We start from the raw sequence: 14,477 nt of genomic DNA, 5'->3' as shown, positions 1-14,477 counted from the left end.
AGGCTGGAGGGAGTGGTCACACGCCTTTTCCGCTTGTCTCCCCCCGCTCTAGCCCACAGTCTCGCTGCCCCGAGCCTCCCGTGCCGGCGGGCCGGCCGGGCGGACGGGCGGGCGCGCGGGGGGCGCGGGGGGCGCGCGGGGGGCGGGGGGAGTTCCGGTTCCGGTTCTTTGTGCAGCTGCAGCAGCGGCTCCGGGAAAGATGGCGGCCCGGGCGGGTTTCCAGTCTGTGGCTCCGAGCGGCGGCGCCGGAGCCTCAGGAGGGGCGGGCGCGGCGGCTGCCCTGGGTCCGGGCGGGACTCCGGGGCCTCCGGTGCGAATGGGCCCGGCGCCGGGTCAAGGGCTGTACCGCTCCCCGATGCCCGGAGCGGCCTATCCGGTGAGTGCGGCAGGAGGAGGGGCGCGCTGGCCGGGGGCGGGGCCGTGCGGGGGCCTGGGAGTGACAGGGGTGCGGGGAGGAGTAGGAGGGACTCGCCAGGGAGGGATTCGGGCCGTGAGTCGGGGTGCAGGGAGGCAGTGCGGGGAAGGGAGGGGAGGCAGTTAGCATCCTCATCTGCTCCTAGGGGCATTGTTTTCTTGGGGAGTCAGGGTGTACAGCCAGGGTGGACGAAGAAGTGGGGCAAAGCATGGGCCTGTGAGAGCTTGTGTGCTAAAGGGCCTAGGCAGCTCCAGCGCCCAGAGGAACACAGAAGGTGTAGCTGGCAAATTGAGGTCAGCTTCTGAGGAGACAGTAGCTGGCAGTACTCTGTGAGCAAAAGTGGAATTAGAGAAGATGTCCAATGCGCCAGATACAAAATAGACTGGGGAGAATTTGAGTGTAATCTAGCTGTCTTAGCTTTGGGGCTATATTTGAGGAAGCTCCAGTTATCTAGATTTCACAGAGATAGAGGGCTCTCCTCCCAGCCCACCATTGTGCTCCACCCCACCCCCTCAGCCTTGTTTCATTCAAAGAACTCAGGCCTCCCCCACTTTTGCCTTTCTTGGTGGGGTTTGCAGGGGAAGCGATGACATCTCTGGGTCCTCTTCCCTGTGTAGAGACCAGGTATGCTACCAGGCAGCCGAATGACACCTCAGGGACCTTCCATGGGACCCCCTGGCTATGGGGGGAACCCTTCAGTCCGACCTGGCCTGGCCCAGTCAGGGATGGACCAGTCCCGCAAGAGACCTGCGCCTCAGCAGATCCAGCAGGTCCAGCAGCAGGCGGTCCAAAATCGGAACCACAAGTAAGATGACCCTGGGGCGGAGGGAGGGAGGGAGGATGCCTGGGAGGATGCAGGTGGTGGGAGTCCCTCAACCAAGAAGTGGTGGTGCTGTGTCAGCAGACGGTGCTCATTCTTGAAAATGCTTTGCGTTTTTTGGGGGTGGGGGTGTCTGACTTGAGACAGGCTTTGCAGTTCCTTCACTTCACTATAAACGGAGGTGCGGACAGCCTGTCTTCATGTTCTGGCTAGTTCCATCCCATCCTGATAAGTGTTTATTCCAAACAGTGCAAAGAAAAAGAAGATGGCTGACAAAATTCTACCTCAAAGGGTGAGTCCAGGCTATATAGGTCTTCTTGAAGGTGTGGTGAGCTTGAGAATAGAGATGGTCAGCTCAAGATCCCAATGATATCTTTCTGCTCCTAAGATTCGTGAACTGGTACCAGAATCCCAGGCCTATATGGATCTCTTGGCTTTTGAAAGGAAACTGGACCAGACTATCATGAGGAAACGGCTAGATATCCAGGAGGCCTTGAAACGTCCCATCAAGGTAACGCAGGAGAGTGCTAGGCAGAGAGCCAAAGGAGAGGACGCGGGAACCTTCAGCAGGCTTGGGATGAGAAATCAAAGGCATAGCACAGCTCTCCTTGGCATTTAAATTAAATCTCTCCCCTTCGCCTACCAACTGAGAATTACATTAGAAGCACAAGAACAGAACAGCGAAGGGGGAGGGGCTTTTGATATTCCTTGCACCAGAAATATACCCTGTGGGTGTTTTTGCTACAACTGCTCTGCCACCTTGGGAACCTGGCACCTTGCATGACTCTGTCCATCTGACATCCTGGTGAATGCACTTGCACTCAGGCCAGTGGCCTGTACTCTTCTTCTAGGTGGAATCTCCATCCGCCCACCCCAAGGACTGGGTAGACAGTAAGCCAGTCTGTTAGGAGTCATTTTCAGGTTTGGGGAGACCCTTGTCTTCAGCATCAAACCACTGAAGCCCCACTATCAATCCTGTTTCTGCCTTCCTCAGCAAAAACGGAAGCTGCGAATTTTCATTTCTAACACTTTCAATCCGGCTAAGTCAGATGCCGAGGATGGGGAAGGGACGGTGGCTTCCTGGGAGCTTCGGGTAGAAGGACGGCTCCTGGAGGATGTGAGTTCAAGGTCCACTGTGGTCGGCATTTAGGGTGGGAGCTGCTGGGAACAAGCAGTATTGTCTGGTTGGCAGGAAGCCCGACTGGTGCTTACAGCTCCTGTTGGGAACAGCAGGGAGAGGGTCACTGTGTTCCCTGTACTAAAAGACAATGGTTCTTTGTTTCTGGCTCCCACAGCTTGACCCCCTCTGTGGTATCATATCGAGAACCTTATTGTCGTGGGATTTGATTTGTTGTTTACCTCCTTCCTGATGCTGCTAGCCATTGGACTTGGCAGTATCTGCAGATTTTTCAGTTAGGTTTTTTTTTAAACCAAGTGAGTTTGCACTTAGCATTTGGGCCATGCTTTCCTCTCTGAGTCCTTGAGGTTCTCGATCTCCACTGTGGCATCTCCATCTTCCCAGCTTCCATTGGAGACATTTCACAATTTACGTGGGATAGATTTCTCTGACGGGCTCTTTGTTGCTTCATGGGAACATCAGCTGACAGGTGATAACCCCCAAACTTCCCACCCCAGAAGCTCCTTGGAGAAGCTCACCTGCCATTCCCTTATACTCTCTGGCTCTCTATTTTTAGCTGTTCACAGGCAAGCCAGTATGAATGCATTTTTCAGGAGAACCAGGGCTCAGTGTCAGAGCCTCCTTTTTCTCTATATAGGTCCGGTCCATCTACTGGTGGTGTCATGTCATCCAAATAAAGCTGTTTTTGTTCTGGCTTTTTATTACCTGTGATTCATTTCCCCTCTAGAGTCAGACTTTTCTCTGTTTAGACTCGCTTTATTATGGGCAGAGGTTTGGCTTAACTTGCCCCATTTCCCTTGGGGAAATGAGGTGGGTACGTCAATCACCCTATATGTGTTATAGGCTGCTGCTTCAGGGTTCATTGCTACTGTGACTTGTTCAGTATCCACAGACACCTGCCTTGCCATCTCCTAAGAGGTTCTCAGAAGACATTTTTGAGTTTTTTTCCCATTGCTTTTGTGGGTTCCTTTTTTATAGGACTTTGTTTTGGGGAATTTCTTCTGGCCTTTTCTAACATGACCTCTCCTCTCTCTCCTCTAGTCAGCCTTGTCCAAATACGATGCCACCAAACAAAAGAGGAAGTTCTCTTCTTTTTTTAAGTCCTTGGTGATCGAACTGGACAAAGACCTGTATGGGCCAGATAACCATCTGGTGGAAGTGAGTAGTTCTGTCCTCTAGGCTTTGCTTTGACTTTATGACTGGAGGATGATGGACTTGGGAGCCAAACATTAATGTCTAGGGAAAGGGGAAGGTATGAATAAAGGGTTACCCCAGGTGTACAATTCCTCCAACGCAGTTTGCACGTTGGCCTCCAGGTGGCACTAGCTGTTCAGTTCTGGTACTGTTTGGACCCAAGAGCTTTTGCAGTCTGACTTGTCCCACCTTTTAAATTTTACTATCTTTGTTGCTGCCCCCACTTTCAAGGAAAATTCTGATGGAGGCCTCTTACACATGCCAAGCCATCTCTGCATCTTGCTTATTAAAAATGGTGAGATGGGGCTTCCCTGGTGGCGCAGTGGTTGCGAGTCCACCTGCCAATGCAGGGGACACGGGTTCGTGCCCCGGTCTGGGAAGATCCCACATGCCGCAGAGTGGCTGGGCCCGTGAGCCATGGCCGCTGAGCCTGCGCGTCTGGAGCCTGTGCTCTGCAACGGGAGAGGCCACAACAGTGAGAGGCCTGCGTACTGGAAAATAAAATAAAAATTAAAAAAGTAAAATAAAAATAAAAATGGTGAGATGTAGTTATCCACACACCATTCTACCTTTTTCCTGGTAACAAGTGCTGTGATTAAGGGGGTTAACTAATAGGGTTCTAGTCCTTGCCAAGGCTACTTTTGCAGATCTGGGACTTGCTTTTGGTTCCTGCTCTGTTTAGATTCACATTCCAAATCATCAAAAATTCTTTATTGTAATGCCTGATTACATAGTGTTGTTCTGAAGACTATGTTAGCAACAGTGTTCTCTGGGATATAGTCAAAACCAGAATGAGACAGTCCAGCACTCCAGGTGAACTTAACCTGCTCCTTTCTTTGCCAGTGTAGCTGCAGGTTTTTACCATCTAATAAGGGAAGTAAGTCATAGAATCAATAGAAATTTGTAAATATATTTAACTTAACTTTATAGCAGTAGAGCATAGTGGCTAAGAATGTGGACTGTAGAATCTGACACACCAGAGCTCAGATAGCAGCTCCACCACTTATTGGCTGTTGACCTTAGGCAGCTTACTTCACTCTTCTAAGCATTAGTTTTCTCATCTGTAGAATAGGTTTAATGGTGCCTATCTCGTATGGATGTTGTGGGGATTAAATGTGATAATCCAAGTAAATGCTTTAGAATATTCTTGCACATAGTAAGTACCCAATAGATGATAGCTACGTTATTTTACTATACACATGTATATTATCCATTTTTGTGGATAAAATTATCACTGAAAGTTCAGGCTAATTTAAATGTGACCCTGAGCAGTCATAATGAAAAGGTCAATCGACTTGTAGACAGGAATCCCAAAGTCATATGCAGTTTTTTAAAATGTCTCATGCTGTTGCTCTTCTCCAGTAGCTTCAGTAATCAAAGTTGAATATTCAGTCATTACAGAAGCTCTTCCCTCCCACCCCAGCTCTTCCTCTGGGAGAGCACCCCCTGACATCTTCCTCTCTGTAGTGGCACAGGACCGCCACTACCCAGGAGACAGATGGCTTCCAGGTGAAGCGGCCAGGAGACGTGAATGTACGGTGTACTGTCCTGCTGATGCTGGATTACCAGGTATTTTGTGCTGATGTGAGGGGGTCCAGCTTTCACAGCCACATCCCATCAGCAGTCTCACATTTAAAGGTTTAAGTCTAGTTGTGGGTAATTTGCCGCCAGACTGTTACCTCCCTAAATATAGGGATAGGGTCTTAGTCATTTCTGAGTTCCTGTTAGTGTATTTCTGCCCCAGGGAAAGCACCTCATTAATGCCTGTTGAATGGCTTGAATGTATGGCCATGCCAAGCACCTCATAATGCACATAGACTCAGCTCATTAGCTTCATCCCAAACTCTTTGGTTCTCTATAGCCTCCTCAGTTTAAATTAGACCCTCGTCTGGCTCGGCTGCTGGGCATCCACACCCAGACCCGTCCAGTGATCATTCAAGCACTGTGGCAATATATTAAGACGCATAAGCTCCAGGACCCACATGAGCGGGAGTTTGTCATCTGTGACAAGTACCTCCAGCAGGTAAGAAAAGGACCCATTCTTTTGCTCAAGTCCACTGGAGCACTAATTGTGCTCTTAGCTGCTTCTCCTCTTTCCCGCAGATCTTTGAGTCTCAACGTATGAAGTTTTCAGAGATCCCCCAACGGCTCCACGCCTTGCTTATGCCACCAGAGCCCATCATCATTAATCATGTCATCAGGTAAGCATGTGTGTACAGGGCAGTGGTGTGCTGGAGCTGGCTTGCACCAGCTGCACAAGTCAGTTCTCAAAATTTTCAGGGATTTTGCAAGCAGGTTGTTAAACACAGTCGTTATTTAAGGTTAAATTATACAAACTTGCAATTAAATACGTTATATTAAAAATAAGGGTAATATATACTCAAAAATTCATCATCTCTGAATTATTATATTAGCTTACTGGTGTTTGTGTTTTCAGGGTTACTTCTGTCTATTGTGTCTGTATGGTGGAAATACGATCTAATGATATGTTACTGCACTTCCCTTCCCAGCTCCTTGATCAGTGATATAATGTTGGCATCTTGAAATCAATCATGTCGAGAATATTTAAAACACAGAAATCAGCAAATGCTACAAGTCAGGGCTTTTTGTTCTTCTTCTTCTTCTTCTTCTCCTCTTTTGGAGAATCAGTTATTGGATATTTACCACCTCATCACTTATGAGCTACTATCTTTTCTCTGGGTGGTAGGACATTCTAAGCTGAGACTCCAACTCCATTACCTCCATCTACTTTTCTGTTCAGAAGGTGGACGAGCAAGGCTTCTCTAGGGAGATATGGAGTGAAGGAGGGCATCTTCTCCTCAAAGCAGCATGTCTTCTGGCTGGATGTAGTTTTTGCCTTCTTTCCCTCATTCCATATTAATTAGCCTTCCTTTCATTAGACCCTGAACCATCATCACTCAGCCAATAGTAACTCCTACAGCCTATGCACTGGGTCAGTAGAAGCTAGTTTGTCCCGTATTCATGGGCTTAAAGTTACGCCACTTTTTATTTTGCATGGTATGTGTTTTATTTGAATTAATTTTCAGGGTCAATTTTAGCTTAATGGGGGAAAGATATAGAAGATACTGTAGTGATGGTCTCCTTGTGGGGAGGGAGAAACTTACTTTTCATTGGATACCTTCTGTAACATTTGAATTTTTACCATTGAGTTTTTTTTTTTAATTAACTCTGTTGAGGTTTATATGCAATATATTGCACCCACTTAAAATAAAATTTGATGATTTTTGGCAAACGTATACATCCTGTAGCTATCACCACAAGGAACGTACAGAACATTTCCGTCACACCGAAGAGGTCTCTTGTGCCCTTTTGCAGTCAACTCCTTGCCCTTCAGTCTAGACCATCTTTTTGACCCTGTGTAATTAGGTCTTAGGGGACAAGCCCTTTACCAGGCCCCTTTGGTTTCCTCCCCAGTGTTGACCCGAATGATCAGAAAAAGACAGCTTGTTATGACATTGATGTGGAAGTGGATGATACCTTGAAGACCCAGATGAATTCTTTTCTGCTGTCTACTGCCAGCCAGCAGGAGATTGCTACTCTAGACAACAAGGTAGGGACCATGCCCTGTATAGTTGGGTGCCACCAGCCCTCTATCGCAGCTTCTTGGCTTCTTTTGATTCTTGATATTCATTCAAAATGTACTGCCACCCAGTAAATGCTAGGCACTCTGTTTGGTGCTGGTTGGAGCCAGACACACATGAGTTCTGATTCTTGGCAATACCTCTTAATAGCTTTGAGCCTCAGTTTCTGATCTGCGAAATAGAGACCATAATACGTATTTTTATAAGTTTGTTATGAGGGTTAAATGAGACAGTGTATGTAAAGACATGACATTGTATCTGGCACATAAAAACAAATGGCAAAAAAAACCACACAAAAAAACAAATGGCCGCTGCTGCTCCTGTTGTTATTATCGATACCATTATCAGACATAGTCCATGCAGGTAAAGCCAGAAAGGCTCTGGGAACACAAAGGAGAACAGGGAGGCCTTCCTGGAGGAGCTGATGCCCCAACTAAATCTTGAAGGACGACATGGGGGTCAACGAAAGGGGAGAAAGGAGGATGTTGCTTAGGGGCTTGGGGGGCAGAGGCCATTCCAGAAAGAGGGAGCAGGGTGTATGAAGGCCCAAAGATGAGCAGAGAGCCTGGCATGTTCAAGAAGTACAAGCTGCTTACTGTGTTAGATAGAGCTCAGGGTGCTGGGGAAAAGAAACTGGATAGGGAAGCAGGATCCTAGTCATGAAGCAGCTTTGCGGGGAAAACTGGCTTATACTTTGTCCTGAAAACTGGAGGGCCTGGTGCTCTTTGCATTTAGAATGATCACTGGCAGGATGGTGGGGAGTGAATTGTAATGGGGGCAGATGTGCAGGAAGGAAGCCCAGTTAAGTGGCTGGTGCAGTGATGCACGTGAGATGTGTTGAGGGCCTAAACTTACGGTGCTGACAGTGAGAATGGAAATGAGTAGATAGATTTGGAAGGTGTTAAGGTGAAATTGCAGAGATTTGGACACTGGGTGGAGACGGTGGGGGGAGGTGTGAGGGAGAAGAGGCGTTATGACGGCCCTCAGGTTTTCAGCTGGAGTGTACAGTTGTAGTTACTCAGATTGGGAACAGGAGGAGAAGCAGGTATTGGGGAAAGGTCGTGAATTTAGTTTCGGAGAGTTTAAGGTGCCTTGAGATGTCAAGCAGGCGGATGGGTTGGAGTTTGGAAAATGGATTCTGGTCTGCAGACTGGGGACTCATCACCTTGTCAGTGGTACTGGAAGACATACAAGTAGATGAAATCGCCAGGAGGAGTAGAGAGAATGAGAAGAGGACAAAGAACAAAACCCACGGACCACAGCTTTTGAGACAGCTCTCTGTACCACTTCTTTTCTACCTGAGAGTGTTTCAGGACCCATTTGTGCTGTGGATTAAATATTCACCATGTAGCGTCGTCCACAGTGGACATTGTGGAGACTAAAAGGAAAACTTCCCTCACGTGGGGTGTATAGAGACACGGTGCACATCACCTGCTAAGCGAATGCCGAGCGCCGGAGCAGGCGGGGCAGCAGTGCCATTTCTGGGCCACGCTCTGTTCTTAGGTTGGGAGCGGCACAGGAAGTCACACACTGCCTGCCATGTAACTTTGCATTTCCCCAGTGTGAAAATGTTATGAGCTTCCTTCTTCCTTTCAGATCCATGAGACCATAGAAACTATCAATCAGCTGAAGACCCAGCGAGAGTTCATGCTGAGCTTTGCCAGAGACCCTCAGGGTTTCATCAATGACTGGCTTCAGTCCCAGTGCCGGGACCTCAAGGTAAAGAACCTGGGACAGGTGCAAAGACACTTAGATCCGTGAGGCATACATTTGCTCCGTTTCCGTAGCATGAGATAGAGAGCCAGGGGAAGGTGAGGGACCAGACTTCCTTTAGTGTGTTCCAGGGCCCATTTTACAATTAAGTAGGGAAATGGAGGTGGAACCGTCAAGTGTTTATCTAGTACTTACTATGTGCTGTCACTGTGCACCCACCGTATTGTAGGCGATACAGAGTGGAAAACTTGATCTTTTTCAAAGTAGCACACATTCTGTTCGGAGAAACCATGTTACTGTGATTTAAAAAGTAGTAATCATGTAAGACGTTATTGGAACTCACCAGTACCAAAAAGGTCATACAAAGGAGAAGGGAGATTGATGAGGCTAGAATAGCTAGGGAAGGCTTCATGGAGAATTTGGGATTTGAGTTATATCCCAGAGAGGGGAGCATCATAAGCTCAGGCAGGAAGGTAGGAATGAGCATAGAATGTGCGAGATGTGTCCTCGGTGCGCGCCTATTCTGTGGTGATTGACTGCAGTTAGCCCGAGAAGAGGAGCAAGGGACGGGGTGCCTGAAAGGATCCCTGAAGAAGGCAATGACTTGTTGACAGCACAGGCGACTTGGGGTGTTGTTTCAGTGGTTTGCTAGGGCCACCGTAGTAAAGTACCACAAACTGAGTCGCTTAAACAAGGGAAACTGTATTGTCTCGTGGTTCTGGAGGCTAGAGTCTGAAATCAGGGTGTCAGCAGGGTTTGGTTCCTTCTGAGGGCTGGGAGGGAGAGTCTGTTCCAGGCCTCTCTCCTAGCTTGTGGTAGCCTCGGGCATTCCTTGGTTTGCAGATGGTGTTCTCCATGTGTCTTCATATCATCTTTCCTCTCTGCATGTCTGTCTCTGTGTCTAAGTTTCCCCTTTTATAAAGACACCAGTCATACTGGATTAGGCCCATCCTAATGACCTTATCTTAGCTTGATCATCCGCAGAGACCCTATTCCTAGATAAGGTCACATTCACAGGTACTGGGAGGGTTAGGATTTCAACATCTTTTAGGGGATACAATTCAATCCATAACAGATGACAAGGAAGGAAACAAGTCTTTTCTGTGTCTTCCCCCTCCCGTCTCCCTCAGACCATGACTGATGTGGTGGGTAACCCAGAGGAAGAGCGCCGAGCTGAGTTCTACTTCCAGCCTTGGGCACAGGAGGCCGTGTGCCGATACTTCTACTCCAAGGTAGGCACCTGGGGTGCACAGGAGAAACTGACAAAAGGCAAGGGGTCTGCACCCTTGATGGGGGTCAGTGGTGTTAGGTACCAACTTCTGGTTTGTCTCATCTTCCACTCCCTCCACTATTTTCTCCTTAGGTGCAGCAGAGACGACAAGAATTAGAGCAAGCCCTGGGAATCCGAAATACATAGGGCTTCTCCCACAGCCCTGATTTGGCTGCACCGATTTCTTTATTTGGGCCCTGTGCTGCCTGCCTCATAGCACCTGCCTTGGTCTTGCTTGGGGCCTTCCAGGGGATGCTGTTGGTTCTAGGACAACACCAGAATGAAGAGGGTCTCACATGATACCTGTTGCCCTCTTCTCCCACCCCATCCCTTCCTACCCCCAGCTTCCCTTTGCCCCACAAAGTTCCCATGTGCCTGTACCCTCCCCTGGTCTGCATAGGACCTCTAGATAGTATTAGAGAGAGAACCCATAGTGGTAATCAGTGCATTGAATGGATTGGGCCTAAGGCCACGTGGTCTTCAAGGGGACCGGCTACACTGATCCTGCCCTTCAGAGACCCGGGAGTTGGGAGCTTTGGCCCCTTCTCCGAGACTCAGGCCTGGGGGCCCTCTATAAGCTAGTTGATCTTGGCTTTCCTGATGACAGAATCCAGTTTCCTCCCTTCCCTCCACAGGTTTGGCGCACACTCTCCCTTCACTTGTCGCCCTCTAGCACTGAAGGACTCCTGGTTCTTGGGCTCCACTGACCTGAGCCCCAGGTCAGTCCGCGGCCCTCTAGAGTGGCCTGCTGTCTCAGTGCTTCTCTTACTCCCTCGTAGGGGGTCCACATCAGTACTGGAGTTTGTTCTCTTAGTATTGCTCCCTCTCACCACACTCCCTGTAGCTGCTTTTTAGGATCCCCTCCTATCTGTCCTAACCCAGGGCATTCGAGTGGGGGAATCTTGCCTTTCCCTGTCAGAGCCCCAAGGGCCCTCACCGGGGGTACTGTCATTGCCAGCGGAGGTTGTTCCTTCCTGCTGTTGCTTGGAGGTGTGACTCATTCATTCATTCCACCCTGCCTCCCCCATCCTTTCATGGAGAAACAGGCCTAAAATCAAACGGGTAAAAGCCCTGGGCCATCCCTGTCTTCCTGTCCCTTGTCTGCCCAGTTGACACCCACTGGTGACTTCCAGGGCACTGAGGAGTGAAAGCGCCTAGGGCTGGAGAATAGCTCTGAGTTGGGTCTGTGACTCTTCCCTCTCCCTGCCTCACAGGACTGTGACTCCCAAGCCCCTGCCCTCAAAGCTTCAGACCCCTCAGGTAGCAGCAGGACCTTGTGATCTTGGCCCCTTGCAACTTAGATGGTTTTGCATCTTTCCAGGAGAGCCTCAAATTCTTCTTCCAGGTTGTATCACCCCCGAGTTAGCATAGCCCAGGCTCGCAGACTCAACACAGCAGGGTGGGAGACGGCTGGGCACAGAGGGGGAATCCCGTTCAGCATGGGCTCTAAACCCGCAGAACTGACAAAGCCCCTGCTTCCCCACCCCCTCCTCAGGCTTCTGCGAGCACACCCCCCAGCCCGTATCCCTGACTGTCCCACACTGGGGACAGCAGAACTTTCTCCCCGTCTTCCCCTTGCTGTCATTATCCCACTCTTCCCTTGAAAGGTTCTCCCCAGAGTGACACTGGACAGACAACCTCTGTCCCTGGGGCTGGAACCGTGAGAAGGAAGCTCAGCACTCCTACACAGTGTCCCTGAAGATAACTGTTTTTATTAACTGAATTATTATGTTTTTTTCATGGACCAAAATTTTTTTTGTACTGTCCCCTTACCGATGTCACCCAGTTTTAATAAAAGAATCTTCTGAAGGATGGGTCCCCCTACCTACTGATGGAGAGCTCTTCCCTGAGCTTTCTTCTTCGATACCATTAGCCATGCTCATGGTGTTTGTTCATTCTATTTGACAAATATTTATTGAGCACCTGCTGTGTGCCAGCTATGGTTCTAGGCACTGGGGATATGGTGAAAAGATTTCTACCCTGGGGACCTCAAGTTCTCACCTTAGAGCTTGTTCTATCAGCCCCAATGGTCCAACCAAGCAGGCCAGGTGCTGGTTGGGATTAGTGGGCTTCATCACTGGATCTGAGAGTCCTGTCCTCCGTTCCCGTTAAGGAAGATTCTAACAAGACAGTGGCACTGCCCTTCTCTCCCTTGTCCTTCTAAACTCCCCAGGCTGGCTCGAGTGTGCCATCCTTGGGTACCTGTGGCCCTTACACTTGAACTCGAGCCTCCTCTAGAATTCTCAGGGCTCCTGTCTTCATACGGGCCAGCGCTGTATGTATGAGGACTGAAGACGTTTGTGGTTTGTGTGCCTGCCATTCTTTCAGGTTCCGCTTTCTCAACCCTGAGTGAGATTTTAGTTCCTAAGACTGGCATGGAAGTGCTGCACTGTCATCCTCATGCTATGGACAACCAAGCCTTCACTGGTAGGGTTGAGAAGACTTTGCTCAGGATTGGGTCCCATTAGCAAGAAGCATGAAATTCTGCTGCAGTTTCCATCATATGCCTGCTTTCCATCGTATGCCTGGTGGTTCTTTACTTTCCTCCTTTGTGCCATTATCTAGCTTGGTTCTACTCAAGAAGGGGGTTTAGAACACAGGGTGAAGGCAACTACATTCCAAAGTTGTAGTTAAAAAATTAACTTTAGCCTCCATGCATGTGAACACTCAAGTATTGCGTATATGCAGTCAAACCCAAGGATACAGCCACTATTCCCAATCTGGAATGTGGGAGTTTATCAGACTTGAGTAGGGAAAGCAGAAGAGAGTGTGTGGGTGATGATAACTTGGGAGTGGAAAAAATTGATGTCAAGGACATTGAAATGGCATCTGTTTTCACCCAGGCTAATTACATGTGTAATGAATGGCTGATGAACCATTATTAATTTCAAGCAAATCTGCAGTTTGCTCTTGGGAAAAGAGCTCTAGTGGTACAGATTATTGGCCTGTGACAGGCTAATTCTGAATCTCTGCACACTCTTTATTCCTATATAAATGAACAAATTCTTTGTCTCCATACTACTTAAAATGATCGTAGGGACAAAAAGATGGAAGCATTTAGGCAAAAACAAGAGGTTATTTTATGCATAAACATCCATTCTTTGGGGTTCTCATCCTGTGTGCTAGGGACAGAAGCATTCTTTCTCTTCCATCACCCATAATCAGTGCTCCCAGCTGGCAGCCTGGCACTGGTGCCTTTGTCACAGTGCCAGTGCAATAACAGTGGTCTGTGGGAGGCTGGCTCTGTAGTAGCCATAATTTTGTTCCTAAGAGAGACAATCAACTGCTGATTTCACGTATGTCCCCCTACGGGAACTCCCTGGCCATGGGAGTAGAGTATGGTGGGCTTTTTCCCGGGCAGTCCCTAGAACTTAGGAAACCATTTCTCCCCAGTCTTGACCTCAGGGCCACTGACCCTTACCCAGTGATTGCCCACAGACTCCCCTCTGGCCCAGTGCTTATCACTTTGCAGCCAGCAGCAGCCCAGGGGGATGGAAACACCCACTCAGCAGTCAGCCAGGTCAGGAGGTCAGCACATGAGCACACAGTGCTGTCTGCCTTCCAGGCCAAGGTGCACAGACAGCTGGAGTGTAGGGGGCCTTTGCCCCACTCTCCACGTCAGCCTAGAAACTAGAGTTCCCCCTTGTAGTTAAACAGGTTGCTGTGGGTGATGTAGAGCCCTGAACTGCACTGTGTGTCCCTTCCATCCTCCCTCCCCCGAGAAGCACACACCCCACTTGCTCTTGATTACAGCATCTGAGACCACAAAGCTCTACAGAGGTCACAACTGCCCCAGGTCCTGCCTCCCTTCCCCTCTCTGGCTTCTGCAAACTAGCCACTAACCTGAAGGAGCCCCTAGTGTGGGGTTAGCCTGGAAACCCAAGAAAGAAGTGAAGGAAGCTCAATACCTCTCAAGGACAGTGAACACTTGGGCTGCCTTCTTTTCTCTCCTATCCTCCTCCTCCTCAAGCCCAGAGTCTGCAAAAGACTTGTGGGCCACTTGGCATCAGAGCCTCCAACTTTGGCCTTTCCTACCCCACTTCCTGGGAAACATTCAGGTGAGGAGAGGCCCACTGGTGTGCTTTGTTTCTTGGGCCCATGGGGTCTTCTTAGCCTTGGGCTGGGTTGCCCCCAAAGCAGGCCCTTACCTCTTACGTGCTCTTATTTAAAGGGGCCACACCCACCCACCCACCTCACTCACCCACAGCCCTGCAGTGGGGCTAGCGTGGGGCAGCACGTGACCTGTCACCGCCAGAGGATGAACCCGTAGAGCAGCTTTCTGGGTCCTAGAGGGACAAGTGGGTGGTTCCTACCTTGGAAAGGCA

At 49.2% G+C, this 14,477-nt stretch overlaps 1 protein-coding gene across 2 annotated transcripts; it reads left to right on the top strand.

Moving 5' to 3' along the window:
- Positions 1 to 126: 126 nt before the first annotated feature.
- Positions 127 to 14,022, top strand: SMARCD1 (SWI/SNF related BAF chromatin remodeling complex subunit D1; the record flags this gene model as incomplete). 2 transcript variants are annotated; one of them, XM_081248341.1, is made up of 14 exons in its annotated part: positions 151 to 376; positions 1,033 to 1,220; positions 1,485 to 1,527; positions 1,624 to 1,746; positions 2,230 to 2,352; positions 3,415 to 3,531; positions 5,035 to 5,136; positions 5,429 to 5,590; positions 5,671 to 5,768; positions 7,003 to 7,138; positions 8,766 to 8,888; positions 10,013 to 10,114; positions 10,788 to 10,841; positions 13,906 to 14,022. In XM_081248341.1, the coding sequence occupies exons 1-14, from the start codon at positions 200 to 202 to the stop codon at positions 14,020 to 14,022; spliced, it is 1,665 nt and encodes a 554-aa protein (XP_081104467.1). In that variant the 5' UTR covers positions 151 to 199. The 2 variants fall into 2 exon arrangements, with proteins under 2 accessions (XP_081104466.1, XP_081104467.1); XM_081248340.1 differs by lacking the exon at positions 13,906 to 14,022 and having other exon boundaries at positions 127 to 376; positions 10,246 to 11,962.
- Positions 14,023 to 14,477: the final 455 nt, after the last annotated feature.

Source organism: Mesoplodon bidens (genome assembly GCF_964165515.1).
Source record: "Mesoplodon bidens genome assembly, chromosome: 11".
Lineage (NCBI taxonomy): Eukaryota > Metazoa > Chordata > Mammalia > Artiodactyla > Ziphiidae > Mesoplodon > Mesoplodon bidens.
Note: the sequence above shows the minus strand (reverse complement) of the source record. Positions and strands in the feature narration are given on the sequence as shown.